We start from the raw sequence: 24,694 nt of genomic DNA, 5'->3' as shown, positions 1-24,694 counted from the left end.
CCTGGAGATGAAAAATCACTTATCCAATTGGGAAATACAAGGAGAATCTTAATATAATATTGCTCAAGAGCATATACAATCTGATACAAGGCAAGTAAGTCTATTTTAGAGCCCAATTTCCTCTTTAGGTTAGAGAACATCAGTAAGTAACCTGATAGCAAACCTGGTATAATTAAGGCTGATACTGCAATGCAAATCATTTTGTAAAGTCTGGCTTCTCATTAAAAAATCTTGGATTACTGCCTGGCCAGTGTCGCTCAGTGTTTGGGCATCGACCTATGAATCAGGAGGTCATGGTTCGATTCCTGGTCAGGGCACATGCCTGGGTTGTGGGCTCGATCCCCAGTGGAGGGCATGCAGGAGGCAGCTGATCAATGATCTCTCTCATCACTGATGTTTCTCTCTCTCCCCTCCCTTTCTCTCTCTGAAATCAATAAAACCATATTTAAAAAAAAATCTTGGATTACTAAAGATGAATATAAAAGTATCAGGTTCTTTGTGAGTTGACAATGAACAAGGTACAATTCAATTTTATTTAAAAATACTAATAAACAATATGGGTAATTTTCTCATAGTTGGTTAGTGTGGTACAATAGGAAACAGATACTTGCTTGGTCATTGTCCTGGGTTCCTGACACATTGCTCCTAAAACCCTTGGAATCTCTGGAGTGATAAGTGTCTTTGTATGCTAATGAGATGACCTATAGCTGGGGGCCCCTAGATAGCTTTAAGTTTGGGACTAGTTACCAGAAAGACCGAAGCATGGTTAGAGAGTTGGAACTTTAAGCCCAACCTTGGACCTCTGGGAAGGGAAGAGTTCCTAGAGATGAGTTCAATCACCTATGGCCAATGATTTAATCAATCGTACTTAAGGAATGAAAGTTACATAAAAATCTCTAAACCATGGGGTTCTGAGAGCTTCCAGGTTGGTGAACACACTGAGGTGCTGGGAGGGTGGCAGGCCTGGAGAGGGCATGGAAACTCAATTTAGTTATTCCCCCACTCCAAATACCTTGTCCTATGCTTCTCTTCCATTCAACTGTTCTGGAATTGTATCTTTTGTAATAAACTGACAATAGTAAGTAAAGTGTTTTCTTGAGTTCTGTGAGTCATTCTAATGAATTATCAAACCTGAGATGGGGAGGTTGTGGAATCCCCCAAAGTTGTAGTCAGCCAGGCAGAAGTAGAAGTGTATGTAGCCTAGGCACCTCACTGTGGCTGGCATCTGAAGTCTAAGCTTTGGCAGGGGTGGAGGGTTGGGGGGGTGCAGGGGGAGGATTGTGGGACTATGTCCTTAACCTGTGGAGTCTGAACTCACTCTGGGTAGTTAGTATCAGAATTTAATTGAGTTTTTAAACACACAGTTGATGTCTAAAGAGTTGGATAATTGGTTGGTGTGATGAAAAAACCCTCAGATTTGGTGTCAGACATGTTGTGATTAAAAACAGCTCATCAGGTAGGTATATTTTTGTAGAGTGAAATCACAAATAGTTGAATCCTGTTTCTTTCACCTACCATCTTTCTAACTGTAGACAAGTCTCTTAAGTCCTGCCTTCCTTCCTTATCTACAAAATGGGATATAATATTTGTAGAATGCTTAGAGCAGTCCCTAGCATATAGCAGGTCTTAATAAACACCAGCTGTTAATAACTAAAGGGACTGAAATGGCTTTAATGTTTTGTGATCAATCAATCCATCAGGGTTTAACTGCCCTGAGACAGTCCAATGAATCATACAGAAGGAGTCTACATGTGCTGAAGTAGTTTGAAGACTCAGTAGTAAAGAGAAGCAGAAGAAGACAGGAAATAACTCGAGAGAATATAATTTCTACCAAAGGAGAAAAGAGATTTGAAGGTAGAAAAAATGATGCAATTCAAAGGCTTAGAACAACATTCAATGCCCCATAGAACAAAAGATGGAGAAGGCAGAGAAGCAAAAACAGTGCTGCCTCAGATCTGCAGTTGAGAGACCAGTGGCAGCTCTGGGAATCTCTGATTTAACTTTTGAACACATTAGCAGCTGAAGTTGCCTTTTAATGAGATGAACTCACAGATATATTAGAGTGGCCTTGGCTGTGTTGTTGATTTTAATAAAGGCTTCAGGTTTTGTTTTAGCCAAGTAAGAAGCTGGTTATTCTTTTCTCATTAAAAAAAATTTCACTTGTTGGCATTTTCCTGACTTATCTCATGTCAAAGGCATATGTGCTCAATTCATGAGGGAAGCATCTGTGCTGTGGTTTGCCTCTTTTGTCCTCTTGTGGAAATATTACACTGAAGGAAAACTATTAAAATAGCATTAAGAATCAACTTATATTTGGCATCAAATACAGATCCAAGATTAATAACAGGCTGGTATTTTCTGCTTCCTTGAGATGCACTACAAGACTAAAAATATGGGCCTGTTGTATCTGTCTTTAGAGTCACCAGGGAATCCAAACAAGCCACTGTTAGAAGTAATTTGTTGGCTTCCTGACACATCAGGCTCATTATCCTGACCTAAGTACCAGCCTTTGGCACTATTTGCAATTTTCAGGTAGGTCATTAATAAAAGCTTGAAAAAAGAATGACTATGAAATCGGTCTTTGAAGTTATTTCGCACATTTTCAATATTGAGGTCCTTGAGTGAGTGATTTGTGCTTGAATGTAAAAAATCTGTAAAGCAGCCAGCCCAGGTAAATGAAGGGCACCCTGGATAGTCATCCCAAAATGTACTTGACTCTCCAAATTAGTAAGGCAAAGATTATTGCCCATAGCTGTAGAAATGTTATTTCAACAGAGTCTTTGGGGAGAGATGTAAATTAAATATATAGGCATAAGGAATAATTTTGTAATTTAAAAAAATATTTTACCTGTTTTCAAAGCAAACTCCCCAAACCAGGCAGAGATAAATAAGTACAGTAATGAAAGAAAGCACCTAATTTAAAAAATTTAATAGATTTTTCTCTTCCCTCAGGCAAGCAACTGTTTAAAATGTTTTCCCGGTACACACAAGTATACAATGATTTTATGATTTCTTAATCAACATGTTTTTGAAATGCTTCTGATTCTGGCTAGAGTGCAGGGGTAGGAGGGTGGGCAGTTCAGGAGGGGGAGTTCTGAGGTCTTTGGGAATTAACCTGTGGGCCCTCTATCAAACTGCCCAAAAACTGTCAGTTGGTCTACAGGGCTCAATACTATAGGAGGCTTACTAGCTGACCACTGAGGTAGCTTTCATCTCTTTCCTATTGGAAAGAACAACATTGGTGTGCTTAGAGAAAGCATTTTCCACATTGAAAGCTTAGCCGGCTGATCACAATCTTATCTATATCCTTTTCTTGAATGCTCAAGACTTCTAAAAATATCCGGATGTGTATTTGGCATGTTTGGAGTAGTCAAATCTTATAAATACATGGAGCCTGGAGAAATCTTAGCTACATTTCCCAGTTCAGAACAGTTATGGACAGATGAAAGAGATGTTCTTCCTTTTTCCATTTCATCACAGTAAATTATGTCAAACAAGGGAACTACAAGGTTCACTGTACATTGTTTTTTATCATTTTAAGGGTGACATCAATAATTTTTATGGACTTATTAAAGGGTTTTATGGACCCAGAAAGGGTTGTGTCATCTGGTACAGCCTGTTGCCTTTAGGCAGGTGACATTTGGAGCCTCTGTGTAAGTTAAATTTATTGACTTCATACTGAAAAGCCACTTCTGAACATGTGTCACTACCACCTCAATTCAGCTGGACCATGGATCAAACTGTTATATGTACTTTAAATAAAAGACTGAAAAAAAGTATAATTATCCTAAATGTAAGTGCAAATGTTATCTTTGTTCTAATAGCGATTCATTATATATTTATCCATGATATTTTCTTCCAAAGTGATTAATTTACTAGAGGTAAAATATCCAAATGAAGAATAGGCCTAAAGAGTTAACTAGACTGAAACTATGCCTAAACCATGACATACTAAATTTGTAAGGTCACTATTGACAGGTCCAAAAGTGTCTAAAATTACAGATAACATAACATCATTTTTAGAACCACGTGTTACATCAAAACCTGCAAGGATCTGACACAGGAAGAGAAAGATTAAAGGACTAAGATGTGCTGATGTATCCATAGTTGAAAACAGCTATCGAAAAGCAGCAGGCATCTGGGAGAAAACTTTCCTTTCAGCTTGGGGACCAGAAGCACATTGGCATTGCCTCTGGACCTGGAACAAAACCAATTTTTAATTGGTTTTAAAACCTGGAGAGGAACATTCCTGCAGTCATCCATGAACCAACCTTATCCTGTAGAAGCTGAGTGAGTCTTGGCGAACCATCTGCCTTGTGAATTGTTTTGTTTGGACCCCTTATAGGACAGAAAGTACTTGTTGTGCAGTGGTTTCACATTAAACTACAGTCCTCTGTGATGTTGCTTGAGCAGAGAATTCAAAGAGAAAAAAGTTTCGAGGGAGAAAAATCAGATGCCTTCACTAATACGCCTTGGGGCTGGAGGGGGCCTGCGAGACCAGGAGGCACTACCTCCCTTCCTCTATACCTGAGCAATGGTTTCCAAAGAGGAGGAAAGTTTGTTCATGCAGAAGAGAGGCAGCTAGACAAATATAATTCATTATCGGAGGCCAAACAAGGCATTTTAATATTGAGTTAATTTAGAATTTCACTATTGTTACAACAGTGCTTTGCACGCACCCAAATTTCTATAAAGTTTGATTGACTAAATGGTGACTCTTGAAATGTGCATACTATGAAATTACCTCAGTGGCAGAGAGTGTGGGGGGAACCCACCCATTCTTCTGCCCCCAAGGCAGTGCTCTTCTTTCACAACAAGGGTGGGATAAAAGATTGTTCTTAACAGTGCCCACGGATGGGGAGACAGGCTCTCCAATTCCTCCTTAAATTCACTCTGCCCCGGCCACAGGGAACAGGGGTAAAGGAGGAGACTAAGAAGATGCCTCAGCAGCTCCTGACTTCTAAAACAAAATGAAAAATCTGTTGTGGATGAAGAAGACAGTCTAAACTACTTTGTAGATTAAAGGTCCACTTTCTGAGATTGGAAATGGTTGAAATAAGTAAGCCCTCCAAGAACTTTCAGTATTTGGATTTGAATGGCGGCCAAGGAAGTGAGAAGGTAAAAAGAGTAAGAAAACCAGATTTAGCTGTTAAATAACAACAACAGCCATAACAACAATAGCAATAATAGCTGGTATATATAGGTCTTTTTTATTCCAAAAGACAGAACATTCCATTTTTTAAAAAGGGGGAGTGTGAGGCTATATTCTTCTAAATGTCACGAGGCAAAGAAAGTCTGAGGGACTGTTCTAGATTAAAGGAGACTAAAGAGACATGACAGCTAAATGCAATATGTGATCTTCGCCTGGTCCCTGTACTGAAGAGGAAAAAAATGCTGTAAAGGACATTACTGGGTCAGTTGACAAAACTGGAATTTGACCAGTAGATTAGATAAAGTGTTGTATCAATTTATTGAAGGTCATATAAAAGAATATCTTTGTTCTTAAAAAGTCTACATTGCAATACCTAGGGATAAAGGGCTTGATGTAGGCAACTTACTCTTTTTAAAACATTAATATTTTATTGAGATATAATTTACTAGAGTTTTCAATTTTATGATATACTTTAAAATATATTATTGGACGATCCAGATCTTAACTCCAGAATGCTATAGGGTATCTTCATTAAGAAGTATGATTTGAAGCTGGTACCGAGGTGAAAGGAATCCCTCTGAAACCACAGCATCTAGGAAGGTGCAGAGATGTGATTCTTACTTGGGGACTGCAGGGTGGGAGACTCATATTTAAGGGTGTAAAACACTTGATCCGGTCTGAAGTTACCAATGCATAAAGTAAAATAAACTTATAATCAATCTTGAGGCATACTAATTGACATGTCTTACCAGGTCTAATACACTTGTATCCAGTCCAGTTAATCAGAAGCATAAAAAAGATATTGCTCATATTATAGAGAAAAGGGGTTTTTATGCTTACTGAAATGAATGCTTCCCTAATTCAGGGCAACACTGAGAACCATATAATTAGTGTAGCTTAATTGATAAAAGTGGGTGTTCTAAAGCCAGACCTCCTGGCTCCAATCCTAGTGCCACCACTCATTACCTATATGACTTTTAGTAACTTATTTCACTTCCCTTTGCCTCAGTTTCTTCATCTGTAAAATGGGGATAATAAAAATGCCTACCCCACAGTGTTGTGGTGAGAATTAAATGAGTCGACACTTTTAACACATAAGCATGCCTGACGTGATAAATACTCCACGAACATTAACTGTTAATATTAATTAAATGTATACAGGAGGAGGAAGAAAAGGGTGCAGAAACCCAGGTGTGCGGGCTTTGGTATTCACCTATAACACAGAAGGGCTTTCGGGCAAACCGCAGCCGTCCTTGCCATCCGCGGTACCGGCAGCAGCAGCCTGCAGACCAGATCCGAATGATGAACTCCAGACCGAAGACGACAATCATCACGAACTCCTGGAAACCAAAGCCGACATGTCAGGGGCCCGCGGCGCGCCAGGGCAGGGAGCTGTGTGGGGACTGCTGGACACTCAGGCACTTCATCGAAAACGTCTATTTGTTAAACTTGGACAATTTAAGAACACCTCCTTTTCTCCAAATCAAACTAACCTTGGAGAACATTGAGACCTCACATTGTCTGCAATTTGCAATCATGGGACGCCATTCCTTTTCAAGTCTCTAACACCTTGCAAATTTAGGAGTCAGCTCTAATACTAAATTTGCAGGTTGAATTATCAATCGGCCTTGCCTGGAATATATAGTGTAGCTGACTTTAGCTACCTGGTAACATGGACAGGATCTGAAATGAAAGAGAGGACTCTGGAAACACAACTTCACAGTTTTGCAGAAAACAGAGCTTCATTTGGCTGCGAGGAGTGACAATTTCTAAGCCCTTAAGAGTTGTTTTCCGAGAAAAAGGACTGAATATTTAAAAGTATGCTGAGTTCTTTTATTGTGGTGTCCAAATCTCCTTGTAAAACAGCAAGTTTCAGAAACATTACTGTGTGTGTGGCACATGTATCCTTTGCCAGAAATGAGACCCTAAATTCTTCAGATCCAAAGGTCGTTAATTATTATGCTTCTCTTTGGTGAGAGCTGATTGGAAAATAACACCTGCTCCAGCAAATAACTTTGAGATTATTTAGAAAGAATTGTGCGTGAACCTTGGGGAAAGGCCAACTAAATTGGCTCATTAAGCAGTGGGTCACAGAGTGAGAAACCAAATGGGATTTTTAAGAAGAAAGCATCCCTGGAGCAAGCTTATCAGAGTCACCTTGTTGTCTTTATAGGGACAGGCACTGAGTAGATCAAAATTGGTTTTCCTTTAAAAAATAATTCCCAGTCTTGTTTTTAAACAAGAGTTGGGTTCAGCATATGTAATATAGAATAGCGATTTTCAACCTTTTTCATCTTGTGGAACACATAAACTAATTAATAAAATTCTGCAGCACATCAAAAAATATATTTTTTGCTGATCTGACGAAAACCAAAACCAAACCAGTATAATTCTGATTCTTTCATACGCGATGGCTATTGTATTGGCTGTTGTCATTTTTTTATTTGACAATCTAAGGGGAAAGAGGTCAGTGCCCCTGACTAAATAGTCAGGTGTTGCATGTTTTAAGATTCTTGCAGCACACTGGTTGAAAATCGCTGATGTAGAACAATATATATTTTTAAATTTTGTATTGAATTTATTATTTATTGATTTTCATTATAATTGCTTAACTATAAAAGTGATACATGGTCCTTATGAGGACATTAAAACATCACAGAAATATAGAGCATAGAAAGTAAAGGTCCTAATCCACTCCCCATTCTCCCACCTCATGCACCAAGATAAAAACTGTTATCAAATTTAGAAAAATGGCATTTGTGTTGCAAGTTTCAGGCAAATGTCTGTTTCCTCAGTTAGAGCACATGATATGATGTGTTGCACTTTTGAAATGCCTAGTAGAGATACATCATTTTACCAGTCTGTTATTTTGTACTAAGTAACCCACAAATATTTCTCATGATGGGAAATAAATCTCCAATATCATGGCTTCTTATTTATAGTGACTTAAACCTACCTATGACTTTACACACAGATGACCAGAACTATGCAACATGAGCTCATTAATGACATGAGGGTTTCATTTTGGCTTTGTTATACATCTAGGTAGTTGGGTCTAGTCATTTATTAAGGTGACTACAGCACCAGATGACCTGTTTTTAATCCAGAACACTTTCTCACATACAGAAAGTGTGCCAAGGCTTCAGATGGCCATGGAGCTGTGCCTGTGCCCCGTCCAGATGCATTATGGTGGGCCCGCTTTTCTGCCCCTGCCCCTAACTTCTACTGGTGCCAGAAAGGTTGGCACTCCACTGGTGATAGGTCATATTATAAGGGATACTCACCAAGACCCAAATGTGCCTGAGCCCCCAGGCACTACCATATCAAGATGTTTCTTTTTCATGAGAATAGCTGGCATTATTCTAAAGTAATAAATATATGGCTATTATTTTAAGGTAAGGGAGGCCAAAATTGAACTGCCATTTGACTCAGTGATCCCACTTCTAGGAATATATCCTAAGAAACCTGAAACACCAACCAGAAAGAACTTATGCACCCCTATGTTCACAGCAGTGCAATTCATAATAGCTAGGATCTGGAAACAGCCCAAGTGCCCATCAGTAGATGAGTGGATAAAAAAGCTGCGGCACATTTACACCGTGGAATACCATGCAGCTGTAAAGAAGAAGGATCTCTTATCCTTTGGGACAGCATGGAGGGAACTGGAGAGTATTATGCTAAGCAAAATAAGCCAGTCAGGGAAAGACAAGTACTACATGACCTCACTTATATGTGGAATGTAATAAAATAAACCAATGCACAAAATGGATCCAGAGACACAGAAGCATGGAACAGACTGAGGGATCTCAGAGGGAAGGTGGGGATGGGGTGGGTGGGGAGAGATTAATCAAAGAACTTATATGCTTATATGCATAACCTATGGACACAAACTTTGGTATGGAGGTTTGGGGGTGGAGTGGATGTGAGGTGGAGGGGATTGATGGGGGAAAAAGGGGGATATCTGTAATACTTTCAACAATAAAGGTAAAGTTAAAAAAAAATAAAGTAAGGGAGGCCATCACTGCACCATTTTTATGTTGCACCGAGGTAGGATAAATTAAGTCTACAAATTCTTTATTCAGGGCCCTTTGTTCAGGAATATTGCTTACAGTTGTTTTTTTTAAGGGACTAGAGAAAAAAATCTTCCATTTCCAAATAAAGCAAGAGGAAGTTATAACTGGATTTCACCATGGGGCCATAACTTCTGCATTGGGGAAGTAATACTAGTCAGAATTCTCTTGTCCTTGCTAGACCATTATTTAGTATTCCCTACGAGGGCTTGGTTTCAGATTGTGTGAAACGTAACCTCAAAAGTCTTCAGCCACTGAGTAAGCAGCAGCGAGAGGTGAGAGCTCAGCAGGTTGTGGGGAGCTTCCTTCAGGACCAGCACTGTGGGCTGTGGGGAAGTTCTGTCTTGAATACTTGGGCTGATGTGATAGGGGACAAAAGTGTGAAAACCGCTTTGAACAGACTGTCTCCTGGTTCTTGAAAGTGGCATCTTATTTCAATAAAAAAGAATAAAGTTTTATTGAGCCAGAGAAGGGCAATCACCCCTGACCTGATAGACTTAGAATGAGTGGGGAATGGAAGTGTGAGAAAACCACTTTTTCTCTCTCTTTTTTTTCCCCCATTGCCCAGCTTTGTTGAGGTACAATTGACAAATAAAAATTGTATATATTTAAGGTGTACAACGTGATGTTTTATATACATATACATTGTGAAATAATTATCAGAGCTAATTAAAGTGTCCATCACCTCACAGTTAATATTTTCTGTGTGTGATGAGAACACTTAAAATCTACTTTCTTAGAAAATTTTCAGTATGCAATACAATATTATTAACTATAGTAACCATGTTGTACATCAGATATCTAGAACTTATTCATCTTGAATAGCTGAACCTTGCGTAACTGAAACAGTAACAGCTCCTGATTTCCCCCAACACCCAGCCCCTGGTAACCACCACTCTATCTGGCTTTTATGAGTTCAACGTTTTTAGATTCCATATGACTGAAATCATGTAGTAGTTGTCTTTCTTTGTCTGGCTTATTTCACATAGCATAATGTCCTTCATGTTCATCCATGGTATTGCAAATGGCAGAATTTCCTTTTTCTTTTAAGGATGAATAATATTCCACTGCACATATATACCACATTTGTAATTCATTTGTCCTTTGATGGATGCTTAGGTTGTTTTCATATCTTTGATATTGTGAATAATGCTGCAATGAACATGAAAATGCAGATACCTCTTCTAGATCTTGTCTTCATTTCTCTGGATATATGCCCAGGAGTGGTATTGCTGAGTTATGTGGTAGTTCTAGTTTTAATTTTTTGAGGAACCTCCATACTCTTTTCCATAGAGACTGAACCAATTTACATTCCAACCAATAATGCACAAGTGTTCCCTTTCTCCACAGCCTTACCAGAACTTATTTTTTGCCATTGATAATAGACATTTTAATAGGTGTGAGATGACATATTATTGTGGTTTTGATTTTCATTTCCCTGATGACTAGTGATGTTGAGCACCTTTTCATATATCTGTTGGCCATTTGTATGTCTTCTTTTGAGACATATATATCCAGGGCCTTTGCTCATTTTAAAAATTGGTTATTTAGTTATAGAAGTTTCATATATATTTATTGTTTATTATCTCCTTATCAGTTGTTTTCTCCCATTCTGGAGGTTGTCTTTTCATTCTGTTGAGTATTTCCTTTGCTATGCAGAACCTTTTCAGTTTGATGCAATCCCATTTGTCTATTTTTGCTTTTGTTGCCTGTGCTTTTAGGATCTTATTTAAAAAATCACTGCCCAGACCAATGTCAAGAAGCTCTTTCCCTATGTTTTATTCTATAGTTTTAGGCCTTACCTTTAAGTTTTTAGCCCATTTTGAGTTGATTTTTTTTTTTTTTTACAAGGTATTAGATAAGAGTGCAATTTCATTCTTCTGCATGTGGATATCCAGGTTTTCCATTTGTGATCAAAACTCTTAGCAAATTAGAATTAGAGGTTCATCATCTCAATTTCATAAATAACATCTACAAAAACCCAAAAGCTATTCTCCTAAGTAATGGCAAAAGATTAAATGCTTTCCCCTAAAATCAAGAACAAGGCAACATGTTACTTTCATCACTCTTATTCAACAGAGTTGAGTAATATAGTCACTTTGACAAGGTGAGTAAAAGGCATACAAGTTGGAAAGACAGATAAGACAGTTTCTATGTGCAGATAACATGATTGTCTCTGGAGAAAATATGAGGAATCGCAAAAAAACCCCTCTTAGAACTAATCAGTGAGTCCAGTACAGTTATGAAATACAAGATCAACATATAAAAGTTAAGAGCATTTCTGTATATTAATAGGAAGAATATGGAAACCAAAGTTAAAAACACAACATTATTTATAGCCATTAAAGAGAAAATGAAACATTTAGCTAACATTTAGCTATGCAGTTAATAAAACATGGACATGACACGCATGCTGAAAATTATAAAATGTTGATAAAAGAAATCAGAGAAGACCTAAATAAATGGAAATATCATGTTCAGGAATTGGAAGATTCAACATAATAAAGATGTCAGCTCTTCCCAAATTGATCTGTAGGTTTAATGAAATTCCTATCAAAATCTCAGCAAGGTTTTTTTTTTTTGTATAAATAAAAAAACTTACTCTAAAATTAATATGGATAGCAAATCAGCACATGGAAAGATTCAACATCATTAGCCATACAGAAAATGTAAATTCAAATCACAATGAGATAACACTATGCACACATCGGAATGGCTTAAAAAAAAATAGTGCCAACATAAAGTGCTAGTGAGAATGCAGGGAAAGTGGATTATTCACACATTGCTGGTGGGGATGTAAAATGGTACTGCTCATCTGAAAAATAGTTTTATAGTTTCTTATAAATATGTAGTTACTATATAACTCAGCAATTTTATTCTTGGACATTCATGCCAGAGAAATGAAAACTTATTGTTTATACAAAAACCTGTACACAACTGTTCATAGGGGATTTATTCATAATGACCTAAAACTGAAAACAGATGTCATTACCATATGAATGGGTTACACAAGGAGTGGTATATCCATACCATGGTTTACTACTCAACAATAAAAATGAATAAATTGTTGATCCACAAGACAACTTGGATGGATCTCTGGAGAATTATGCCAGAGTGAAAAAAGCCAATCTCAAAAGGTTATATATCATATTATTCCATTTATATAACATTTTTGAAATGAAAAAAAATTAGAAATACAAAACAGATTAACGGTTGCTAGAAGTCAGATTGTGGGGGAAGTGGTGAGTGGGTGAGAAGGAGGAGGTGGGTGTGGTTATTAAAGGGCAATTTGAGAGCCCCTTGTGGTGATGGAACTATTTGGTATCTTTTTTTTTTTTAAAGAATTTTTTTAAAAAAATATATCTTTATCGATTTCAGAGAGAGGGAGAGGGAGAGAGAGAGATAGAAACATCAATGATGAGAGAGTCCTTGATGGGCTGCAGCCTGCAACCGAGGCATGTGCCCTGACCGGGACTCGAACCCCAATGTCCTATGTCCTAGGTCGATGCTCAACCGCTGAGCCACGCCCGGCCAGGCACTATTTGGTATCTTGATTTTTGTCATAGATACACGAGCCTCCTCATATACTAAACTCCTCATGCACAGAACTAAAATCGCACATACAAATGTGTATTACCAAAACTGGAGAAATCTATAAAAGATTTGTGGATTGTAGCAACATTATTATTCTGATTGTGATATTATACTTTAGATTTGCAAAATGTTACTGTTTGAAGAAACAGGGTAAAGTGTATACAGGATACCTTATATTATTTCTTACAACTGCATGTGAATCTACAATTATCTCAAATAATTTCAATTTAAAAAGTCATTGCCCAATATCTAACCAATGTGTAGATTCCTAAGAGGAAATGTGTTCCTCCTTAAATCCAGATGCTAGATCTAATCTCACTGCGTTTTGGTTTAATGGTGCTCTCTAAATGATCCTTTAGAAGGGGTCTCATTTTATTTTCAAATGAGTTAGAAATACAAAAATCTTTTATGTTCAGTTGAAAACGATTATGGATGGCGCTTCTGACTCTTGCTGAGTCAGCTATGAGACAGGTTCTTGTGTCTTTGCTGCAGCACCTCAGGATAAATCAGTTCATTTTCTCTTGCTTATTTTTAATTGAAATAAAATGCCCACTATTTACTCAAATGGTTGCTAAAGAGATATGTGCATACCTGGAGGAAAGCTGTAATGTAGAGCTGGTGTTACTAACAATGGTTCTAGCCTTTCTTGTAGAAGCTTCTAGGCTCTTAGCTTTGCCAGCCTTCTACAACTAAAGGAGATGTTTATTATTTTTATCACCTGTCTTAAAGGAGTTTTAGTATTTCCTCATTTGTCCTCACAGAAATTTGGTAAAACAAAGAGTACATTTCCCATTCTCTTAAAGACTAAGGAAATGCATATAGAAATTTAGAAACTCAAGAGACAGGGGTAGAGCCAGCCTACCTAGAATACCTATTGAGAATACTAACTGAGCATTAACCCTTGTTTCTAGATGCTAAGGAAGAATCTTTATTTGTCACACCAGAGAACTGATGCTATTTCATTGATATTTATGACTTTGCTGTACAATTTGAGATTTAAATTCTATTCTTGCAGTTATTTTGTTCTTGAGTTCTCAAAGTGGTTTTATGTAAAGATTGATTGATTTTCGAGGGCACAAATTCACAATGCCTAACAGCTTATGTTCTAGTTGTTTTCTCATTAATTAACAGCCACTGTTCATTAAAACACAGTGACCTTTGTCTAATCTACAAGCTGTCTGCTGTGACCATTAGTTTCCCCCCCCTGGTTTTATGCCATCAAATAGCATTTCTGTGAAGATGAAATGCCAACATTATAAACCCTGTGACATTTGCACCAATTTTTGAAGAGCTGTGGCTAATTAGACATACACAATTGGAACTATTGCCTTTCTTCAGAATATCAACATAATCAATTTCCAGCTATTTTTGCTCCTTTTTGTGTGTGTGTATACTTAAAGTAACATAGGGCAGCACGCCAGAGTGCCTCCTCACACAATCCCTGCAGGGAAAGGATGTGTGACGCAAACTAAGTTGTAAATAGCCAAGAAAGGCATCAGTCAGAAGAGTTGCAGTTATAATTCTTTGTAATTTGGAAAGTTCTACTAGTATAATGCATATTAAGGAAATTAAATTTAGATCTAGATATGGCTCCACACTTAAATCAGAAAATGGAAATAAACATACAAAAGTAAATCATCTTTTGATTTTTGTCTCTTTAAAGAGCAGAAAAAGACCCTACACACATGCCATTATCAATTTAGCTTACTTTCACATTTTTTCTCACTTTTTAGGATGGTATATTAACTATTAGCATATTGGAAGAGAATTTGAAGGAATAAGTGTTTTTATCAAAGGGACTGATTTGATCTGGAATTGACATATCAATACTGTCAGAATCACGTCTGTAGGGGAGGCAGCTGGTGGTGAGAGTATGACAGAATTTTACAAGTTGCTTAGTAGACACTAAGTGGGGGTGTGTAGAGAAAGGGGACACAGAAGTAGGGAGTGGGGTGGGGATGGGGAGACCAGAACAAGGTGTGAAGGGCACCAATGGTTCCTGCCTTGGGAAAAAGTGATTAAGATGGTTTAGAAAGCCAGTGTAACTGGAGCAGGCCTCGTTGGCTGGAAGGCTCAGGAAAACACTGAAAAATGAATTCACTTCAGGAGAACCACGAAAATCCAGTGTCTCCTGTGGTCCTCCTGTTTTCTGTTGGGTGATTCCTGAAATTTCTCTAGAAATAATTTATCCCTTTAAGTTTTTCACATCTGATAAAATGTAAATATCCCTCTGAAAAGTAATTTATTTAACCACACTTATATGACAGGATTCATTTATCCCAAAGGTTCCTCAGAGAGGCATAGGGAAGGGAATAGATTGCAAATGTCCCATTCCAAAGGACTGATTTAAAATTTGTTACCAAAGGAAAACCAGGGATAGGTTTTTATCAGGTGTTGGGGCCAGGGGCAGGAAGTGGGTGCTCTCTGTTGGGGACAAGAGCAGTACTACAAAATTTGGTAACAGGGAACATTCAGGGTTTCCCCCACAGTTTAGTCTAGTGGTAATTCTATGTATCCTAGTTGGTAGGTGAGATGCCATGATGAGGACTTCTGACTTCTTGTAGTGATTTTAGATACTTAGGGTTGGGATGGCTGCTGTTAAGGGCTGCAATGCTCATCAGATATGAGGGAGACACTCAAGTGAACCCTTCTGTGTTCACAGTTTGTGTTCTTAAAGTCATACCCTACAGCAGGGTAAAACATGGCTCTACCCACCACGGGGGCATCTCTCCATGGGACAGAGCCACAGTGGTGCTCTCTGCTGAGGTGCCCAAGTTAGCAGTGCATGTAGGGGGCTTCCCTCACATTCTCCTCTTCCCTCCGTTAGGAACAGAAAATGGGTTCACTGAGTTTTTTATGGTTGTCTACCCTCCCCCACCCCAAAGCAAATTACATCTTAACTGGTTTGAGGTTTATATATGGGTGTGTCTGCATGCAGCCACATGTGTATATAGCAGGGATTAAAACTAAACCTCTGAATCATAAACTCCAAGCTGGAAAAATTGAAAACAATTTGCTGTACCTTGAACTGAACCCAGATATTCATTCTGCTACAATTTTGCCAAATAATCACAAGTGAACCAGTTCAACTTGGAATTGAAGCTGAATGCCCGGAATCAGATCAGAATGGAAACATCAAGAAAGTCTCCAAAAGGTTTCTCAAAAAAATTAAAAATGGAACTATCTTATTACCCAGTGATTCCACTTCTGGCTATATATCCAAAAGAACCCCAAACACCAATTTGAAAGGATAAATCCACCCCTATGTTCACTGCAGCTTTATTTACAATAGCCAAGATATGGAAGCAACCCAAGTGCCCATCAATAGATGAGTGGATGAAAAAACTCTGGTACATATATATATATAATGGAATGTTACTTGGCCATAAAAAAGAATGAAATCTTACCATTTGTGACAACATGGATGGACCTAGAAGGTATTATGTTAAGTTAAATAAGTCAGTCAAAGACAGATACCATATGATTTTACTTATATGTGGAATCCAAAGAATAAAGTAAATGAACCACCAAAACAGAAGCAGACTCATGGATTCAGAGAACAAACTGATGGTTGCCAAAGGGGAGGAGAGTTGGGGGATTGGGTAAAAAAGATGAATGGATTGAGAATTACAAATTTGTAGTTACAAACTAGCCATGGGATGTAAAGAACATCATAGGGAACATGGTCAATAATATTGTAATAACTATGTATGGTGCCAGGTGGGTACTGGAAATATCAGAACACTTTGTTGTAAAGTATGTGATTGTCTAACTACTATACTGTATACCTGAAACTAATACAAAATAATATTGAATGTAAACTGGAATTAAAAAATAACAAGAAAAATAACTAAAAAGTATCATTAGTACTTAAATAAATATATCAATAATAAAAACAAAAAATAAAATTAACATTGCTACCAGAAATAAAATCAGGACATTCTATTAGTTTTATAGTAAAAGAATATGCAAAGGCAATGGGTTTTTCTTACTTATAAAAATTTAAATAAAATTCCTTAAAACAGACAAATAATGTATTTCAATCAAGAGATTTCTGGCTTTAAGAAATTGGTACACATCAGCCAAGTTGACTATAAGGCAAATCTTCTCTTTGGCTGGGGCTATTTCTCTTGTGGGTGGAGGTGGACATCTGTCACAAGACAAGAGTTAGGATAGTGTAATGAACTGAATGTTTGCTTCCCTCCAAAATCCATTATGTTGAAACTTTGACCCCCATGGTGCTCGGAGGTGGGGCCTTTGGGAAGTAATCAGGTTAGGTGAGGTCATGAGGGTGGGGCTCCATAATGAAATTAGTGCCTTTATAAAGAAGAGACCTAAGAGGGTGCACATGCTCTCTCTCTCCACCATGTGGGAACACAGTGGGAATGACGTCATCGTCAGGCCAGGAAGAGGGCCCTCACTGGGAAACCAATCAGCTGGCACCGAGGTTTTGAACTTGTCATCTCCGGGGCTGTGAGAAATAAACATCTTTTGTTTAAGCCACCCAGTCTTCAGTGTTTTGTTATAACAGCCCAAGCTGACTAAGACAGATGGCTTCTGTGCTACTGAGAGGCTGAGAGTCAGGTCAGGATTAGGTGTACTCTTGGAGAACTTTCAGAACTTTTTACTTTTCTCACTTGGGAGTCATGTCTCTGTCCTTACACCTGCCCTTGCTTGAAGCAAAGAAATTGCTCTTATATTGAGAGATCCCTTGGCTTCAAAAAAAAATCTGTCTCTTCTCTCTTCCGTTAAGGTATTTATATTAGTCATCTAGGCTTACCAGTAGAAAAGGAGAGGCAAACTCTAAGAATGAAAATCTACGAGAGGCCCTATTAACAGAACATATCACCACAATTATAAAGTGCATATCAACTCTCCTTGCAATCTCTGATAAATACAAAATGTTAATTATCCCCAAAGTATGTAAAACAATGACATTGTAACAATATTCCATTAATAATACTTTCTAAATTGAAGGAAAATTTGAAGATTTCTGCCCTCTTAAACATTCAAATCACAAAGAAAAAATCAAATATGTGCAAGATCATTTAATAGTTTCAATTTTATTCACCATGTGAATCCTCACTTTGGATCCTTTATGAAATCTGTCAAGATTATAGGATATTTATTTATGTCTCCAGTTAATTGTTTCTAGTTATCTATCAAAATCATTCAATACCAGTCATGCTATAAATTAAGCAGACTCTTAGACTGAGTAAGATGAAGGGCCCATTCATAGAAAACCTTGAACTAATTTAATGAGCATCTCTGTCTGTTGTTCATTTGACCCATTATACAATAGATTAAGAAGGAATATATCTTCTATACCTACTGGCTTAAAAAAAAAAAACTGAGATTAGGACAAAAACATGAAAACTTTGGGAAATTTCCAGGTGTTTTAAAACACCAATATTTATGATCTTTAAGCATAAGATATAGCACATGGAAAATATTGATTTGATTAAATGGTGAGTTATCCTGACAGCTGCATCCAAGGAGTACTTCCGATATCCCTTGTGTCTATCACAATCCATTTCTCTGTTGTGTTATTCAACAAGCCATGTTCTCATCCCAATTTGTTCCTCTGAAGCCTGTTGGAGAGAAGATGCCGTCTCTTGGTACATCTAGCCATTATTTCAGACAGAGATGGCTGCTATTGTACATAAGCCATCCTTTTTATTTGCCTATAATAGTATTTGGAATGTTATTTTTGTCCAACACCTGTGTTCATATCATCAGCATATCTTAATTAATACACCACTGCCTGCTTGTCACCCATTATGCACACCTGCCAAACAACCTTGGATCGGTGATGGATTGATTTGGAAAATCACTTAGTGTAGGAGGAACTGATCTGTCACAGCAACTTGAAACCCTCCTCTGTTCTCCTGCTCTTTTATTTGGTTGTGGACTTATTCCTACCTGGCAACACAACACTTGACTTGGACGCCATGGTAGTAATATAATGACATGTGAGAGGATTGATTCACATTTTATCGAATAGAGCATCCTGTGCACAATTAATGTTAAAGCCATGGAAATATAGACCCATACATTGACTTTATAGGACATTAACAAAAAGTAGGCTCTGAGCATAAGTAACTGTCTATTCACAAGTAAGGCTCTGCTCCAGAAAAGAATGCATTGGAGAAAGTACACTCCTTACCAGTTCTGAAGCCACATGGAATGCCTGAATAAATAGATGTAAAGTGATATAGCAGGGTCAAGTTGACCTTTTGTAAAACCTAGACAAAAGAAGTCCTGAAGTGGGATTACGCTTCTGCCACTTTTCCAGCTCTCAGTCAGATGGGCCCAGAGACACTTCTGGAAGTAACATCACCATGGGCTGCCCAAGGAGAACCCCAAGTTCAGTTCAAACTTGTATTGGTTGGTGATGGTGGGACTGGGAAAACTACATTTGTGAAATGTCATCTGATTGGTGAATTTGAGAAGTATGTAGCCACCCTGGGTACTGAGGTCTACCCCCTCATGTTCCACACAAAAAGGGCCTGTTAGGTTCAGAGTGTGGGATACAGCAGGCCAGGAGAAGCTCGGGGGACTGAGAGACAGCTATTACATCCAAGCCCAGTGTGTTATTATAATGTTTGATGTAACTTTGAGAGTTACTCACAAGAATGTGCCTAACTGGCATAGAGATCTGGTATGAGTGTGTGAAAACATCCCCATTGTGCTGTGTGGCAACCAAGTGGATACTCAGGACAGGAAAGTTAGGGCAAAATCAATTGTTTTCCACCGAAAGAAGAATCTTTAGTGCTACGACATTTCTGCCAAAAGTAATTATGACTTTGACAAGCACTTCCTCTTGAAAACTAACTGGAGACCCTAACTTGGAGCTTGTCACCGCCATGCCTGTTCTTGCCCTACCAGACGTTGTCCTGGACCAGCTTTGGCAGCACAGTGTGAGCGTGATCTAGAGGTTGCTCAGAACACTGCTCTCCTGGGTCAGGACGACCTGTGAGAAAGGCAAGCTGGAGCCCAGTGTCCGAAGTCTAGTTTTACAGGCAACTGTCCTGTGATGCCAGTGGGCATTGTGTTTGCCCCTTTATTATAGAGCTAAAAAGAACCTGTGCTTGATCCCTGGGATGCTCAGGGAGATGAATGGGTTTCAGAGTTAATGTGGCAGTTAAAAAATACCTTCATTTTTTTGGACCTGCATATTTAGCTGTTTTGGAACAAAGTTGTTTTCTTATTGAGTTTCAACTATAAGACTGTTGCAGTCACATCACAATATTCAGTGGTGAAACTTTGTTTGTTACTGTCATTTCCATTCCTTTTTGTTTAGAATCAGAATAAAGTTGTATTTCAACTATCTAAAAAAAAAAAAAAGAAGAAGTCATGGAGCAAGCTGTGCTGAAGGTAAATTTACTCGGCCCAAAGTGGTGGTGGGAGGTGTCAGGCTGTAGGGAAAAGCAACAAGGATCCCACCGAGGTGGATTCTCCTGTTGAAGCAAGGAGGGCCCTGGAAAACGTCCTTGGCTGAAAGGGAAATAGCTGTCTCCTCTCTCTTGTCTGTGTTCCCCTTTTCATCTTTGTTTATCTTCTAGGCCAGATCATGAAGCTTCCAAGGACAGAATGCTGTCAGGCTCACCCCAAGGTAGCCTGACTGTGCAGCTGCATCCATCACAACCTCTCATCAGGCGTGGTTGTGGGGGAGACTTCCCTGCTGCTCCCCCATCTCCCAGCCCCATATCCTGATGAGCAGGGAGGAGAATTGTATTAAAGCAAGCAGTTCACAGCCCCCTTCCCCTTCCGCCCATAACAAAGTGTATCTAAGAGTCACTGAAGGCGTAGTTTTCAAAGACTAGCTTCCTATGTCCAAAATTGGTATTTCATCAGTATAAACTGTTTATACTGTTGAAAGTTCCCATTTTTACAACTTCTTCCATTATGTTTACTCTGCTTGTTTGCATAGTAAATGCAGGCTCAGTGGACTCATCTTCTTCAAGGGCACAAATACAATTCATTACTTCCATTATGACTCTAAAAGTTCAGGATTCATGATAATTTTGCTAGAGTTTAGGTAACACTTATTTGGTATCATTGATTAAAAGAGGATTTATTAGGCAAATTAAGAACAGAAATGAGAGGACAAGGGGAAAGGTTTAACATATTTAAGACGAAAGAATTTTCAAGGTCTTTAATAGCACTTATTTGCATTTAAACAATTAATGGAACAATTACAACCAGGCCAAGCCATCTCATTAATTAAAGAAAACCCAGCAGGATCTTTATTTGGCAACAGTTTGTTAGCAGAAATTCCCTAAGTATTGCCTCAATGGAAAATTGGTAAGAAATATGCCTCCTCTCAAATTCTAATTACCCCCTTTCAATCTTCCTGTTTTCCACATAGTGAGACAATCATTCCAAAAAGCTATAGCTACCTGCATATGTAAATATGTGTCAGTCTGTCCCACAGGTAGCTCTAGGCGCTGTGATGGTTGGAAGTAGCCCCCAGCCTGGTAGAAACATGAGGTGGATCCACAGGAAAGGTCTCTAGCTGATCCAATGGGCCTGAGACCCCCCAGTCTCTTGCTCTAAATTTGTGTGTTCGGTTCTGATCCTTTTTGTACCTCTCATGTGATCTGCCCCAGTAGATAGGCCTACTTGCCGCTCTCTCCCTGAAACCAGGCCCCGGAGACCTAAAAACTGCAAGTTCCCCGTCAAGGGAAGCAGAGGGCTGGCACAGTGACTTGATTAGGACACTATCAAACACTGGGGTCATTAATTTGGTCATAGTAGGAAGCTTAAGACAAAGTGCCGAAAATAGAGATTCCACCATGGTTCATCCATTCATTTGGCAGAGAAGGTTAGGAGCATGGAGGAGCTCTGCTGCTTACTAGTTGTGTGACTTTGGGCAATTTAACTTAACCTCACTGCACCTCAGTTTTCTATAAAATGGGGATAACAGCTCTTTCTTTATAGGGTTGTTACCATGGTTTAAATGACTTTTTTTTTTTTTTTTTTGGTGTGTGTGTGTATGATCAGAACTTTTAGGATGTATTTTTTTCTTTTTGTTCAAAATATTGCAGATGTCCCTTTTTCTCCCAAATGACCCATTCTACCCTACCTCACCCCCCCTCCCCAGTCCCTCTCCATACCATTGTCTGTGTCCTTGGGTTGTGCATATATGCATGTAAGTTCTTTGGTTAATTTCTCCCCCTCCACTCCCCTCCCCATCCCTCTGAGATTCGTCAGTCTGATCCATGCTTCCATGTCATTGAATCAGTTCTGTTCATCAGTTTATTAAGTTCTTTAGATTCCACATATAAGTGAGACCATGTGATGTTTGTCTTTCCCTGGCTGGCTTATTTCACTTAGCATAATATTCTCCAGGTCCTTCCATACTGTCCCAAAGGGTACGAGATCCTTCTTCTTTACAGCTGCATAGTATTCCATGGTGTAAATGTCCCACAGCTTTTTAATCCACTAAGCTGCTGATGGGCACTTGGGCTGTTTCCAGATCTTAGCTATTGTAAACTGTGCTGTTATGAACATAGGGGTGCATATATTTGTTCTAATTAGTGTTTCAGAATTCTTAGGATATATTCCTAGAAGTGGGATCACTGGGTCAAAAGGCAGCTCCATTTCTAATTTTTTGAGGAAACCCCATACTGCTTTCCATAGTGGCTGCCCCAGTCTGCGTTCCCACCAGCAGTGTACTAGGGTTCCCCTTTCTCCACACCCTCGCCAGCACATGTCATTTGCTGATTTGCTGATGGCAGCCATTCTGACAGGTATGAGTGATACTTCATTGTGGTTTTAATTTGCATCTCTCTGATGATTTAAATGACTTAATATTTATACAGTGCTTAGAACAGTGCTTGATATATAAAAATCACCTTTCTAACTGCTATAAAGTAAATCCACTCATTTAATATTTATTGAGTGCTCACTACATGCCAGGTACTCTCTTAGATGCTGGAGATATATAAGTGAGCAGAGTCAAATATCCCTGCCCTCTTGAACCTTCTAGTGAGGGAGGCATATAGTAAATCTAATGAATAAGTACATTTTATATAACGGAAGGTAAGTGCTGTAGAGAGTGACAAAGGAGGGTAAGGGAGCTGGAGAGAGCTGGCACGTGTCCAACCTTAAACAGGAGAGCTGGGGTAGGCCTTTCTGAGCAGACTGGAAGTTATTAAGGTAGTGAGTTAAGCAGGTTTTTGATGAAAGAGGCAGAAGGGTCAGTTGGTATGAAAGAGGAATATGGAGATGGAGCGGCTGGAGTAGGTCAGGTAAGGGAAGGGGAGTAGGAGGTGAAGACAGAGGGGAAAGGAGGGCCAGACTGTAGGGTCATTTAAGTTATTGTAAGAACTTTGGCTTTTATGCTGAGAAAAAAGGGAATTCAGGACAAAGGCCTCAGGAAGGACCAGCTTTCATTGATACTATGATTGATACTATTACTTCAATGTTAAAGCTTTTGAGTGTCAAGTGGGCTTTGGAGCAGTTCTGAGCTGTGCCAAGGAGGGTAGTTGATGACCGTGGGGCAAGCAGCATGCTCTTCACACCTTAACATCCTCAGTGGGACCCAATTCATAAAAGTTGAGTGTGGTTATTTGCTTTGGTGATTATTTTTCATCTATTATAAAAAGAATCTACTTGAATAATGTTTTTGTTCATCTGAAATGTCAGTTTTATAAAAAGTAGCTAGTCACTAGAGTGGTTAGAAATTTCCACTTTATAATTTAAAAAAGTTGTAGTTATCAACAGAAACATAGGAATGAATTTTGTTCTCGCTACAGTCAAATCATGTTGAGATTTTATTTCATCCCTTTATATTTCTGAATATTACTGAGACAAGAGAAAGAGTAATCCCTCATTTCAGATGGATTTTTTCTTAGAGATTTTCCCAAGCAATTAATTTTTCTTCTCTTCAGCTTTTCTGCTCTCATCTGAAAACCTCAACCTTTGATTTTTTATTTTTATTTTCAGCTATCATTTCATGACATATCCAGGGAAGCGCACATATATAGGTTACCTAAATCTCTTTTTTTAAAAAAATTGTTTTCCTTTGATCACTCTGTCCTAATGATACAGATGCTTGTGCCAGTAATTGAACTCTTACATTGATATTTGCTGTTCAGACATTTGGCCAGCATTATTTATGTCAGAGGCTTAAGGTTAAGGGCTGACTTGTGGTTCACAGCAGCTTAGGGAAATGGTTCTCTAGGGTGCAGGAGATTACCTCCTATGTGTTAGGAGGTGATTTTGATTCATCCAATGACTGCTGAAAAACAGATTGATATTTGGGGAAGATGCTAGATTCCTGCAAAGCCCTGATCCCACACAACCTTGGACATTTGTATAGGTGAAAGGAACCAAACCTTCCAAGGTGCTCCATTTCTTGGAGAACTCGATCCCTCTATCATGTGGGAAAACAGGCCGCAGCAGGGGATTGCAATTACCCTAAGGTTTCATGGATTTTTATCCTAGATTTAGGATAACTAAGAACAGTTTTCAGTGAGACCTTATAAAGAATTTTGCTTTTAACAAATTAAGTAAGTTCACTGGCTCCTCATTGCAATGTTGATCCATAGCTCCTTCAAGGGAAGAGGGCTCCATCCACAATTTTGCATTCATCATCTAGGAGCCATGAGACTTTGGATGAAGACTGCTGTAAGCTAATACTCTAACCACTTAAACTCCAGTGTTGAAGATGACGTAGGTGGTAAGCTGTGTCCTAGGAAGTATCTAAAGAAATAACTCATGCCTAAATTTTAACAGAAGGGATGCTTGGGATTAGGTTCCTAGGGGCATGGCATAAAGAAGAAGAGTATTAATATTACATCTGATCTCCGAGTGATTTGCTCACTATACTGATGGCTACCATTTCCTTGTACAATTTTCTAACTCTCCA

The 24,694-nt window shown here is 38.6% G+C and overlaps 1 protein-coding gene and 1 pseudogene across 3 annotated transcripts in view; one reads left to right on the top strand and one right to left on the bottom strand.

Moving 5' to 3' along the window:
- The window catches only part of KCNQ5 (potassium voltage-gated channel subfamily Q member 5), a 450,687-nt gene that overhangs the window by 115,424 nt on the left and 310,569 nt on the right, over positions 1 to 24,694 (bottom strand). For both annotated transcript variants that reach the window (XM_081140487.1, XM_081140488.1), the window contains exon 3: positions 6,366 to 6,492. In XM_081140487.1, coding sequence (XP_080996613.1) covers positions 6,366 to 6,492 — 127 coding nt within the window. The remainder of the gene's footprint in view (positions 1 to 6,365; positions 6,493 to 24,694) is intronic.
- LOC308558648 (GTP-binding nuclear protein Ran pseudogene) lies at positions 19,123 to 19,795 on the top strand (annotated as a pseudogene). Its single transcript has one exon. The product of its transcript is annotated as a GTP-binding nuclear protein Ran pseudogene (transcript).

This window comes from Miniopterus schreibersii (assembly GCF_964146895.1).
Source record: "Miniopterus schreibersii genome assembly, chromosome: 6".
NCBI classification, from domain to species: domain Eukaryota; kingdom Metazoa; phylum Chordata; class Mammalia; order Chiroptera; family Miniopteridae; genus Miniopterus; species Miniopterus schreibersii.
The sequence above is the reverse complement of the archived record's forward strand: the minus strand, read 5'-3'. Positions and strand labels throughout refer to the sequence as shown.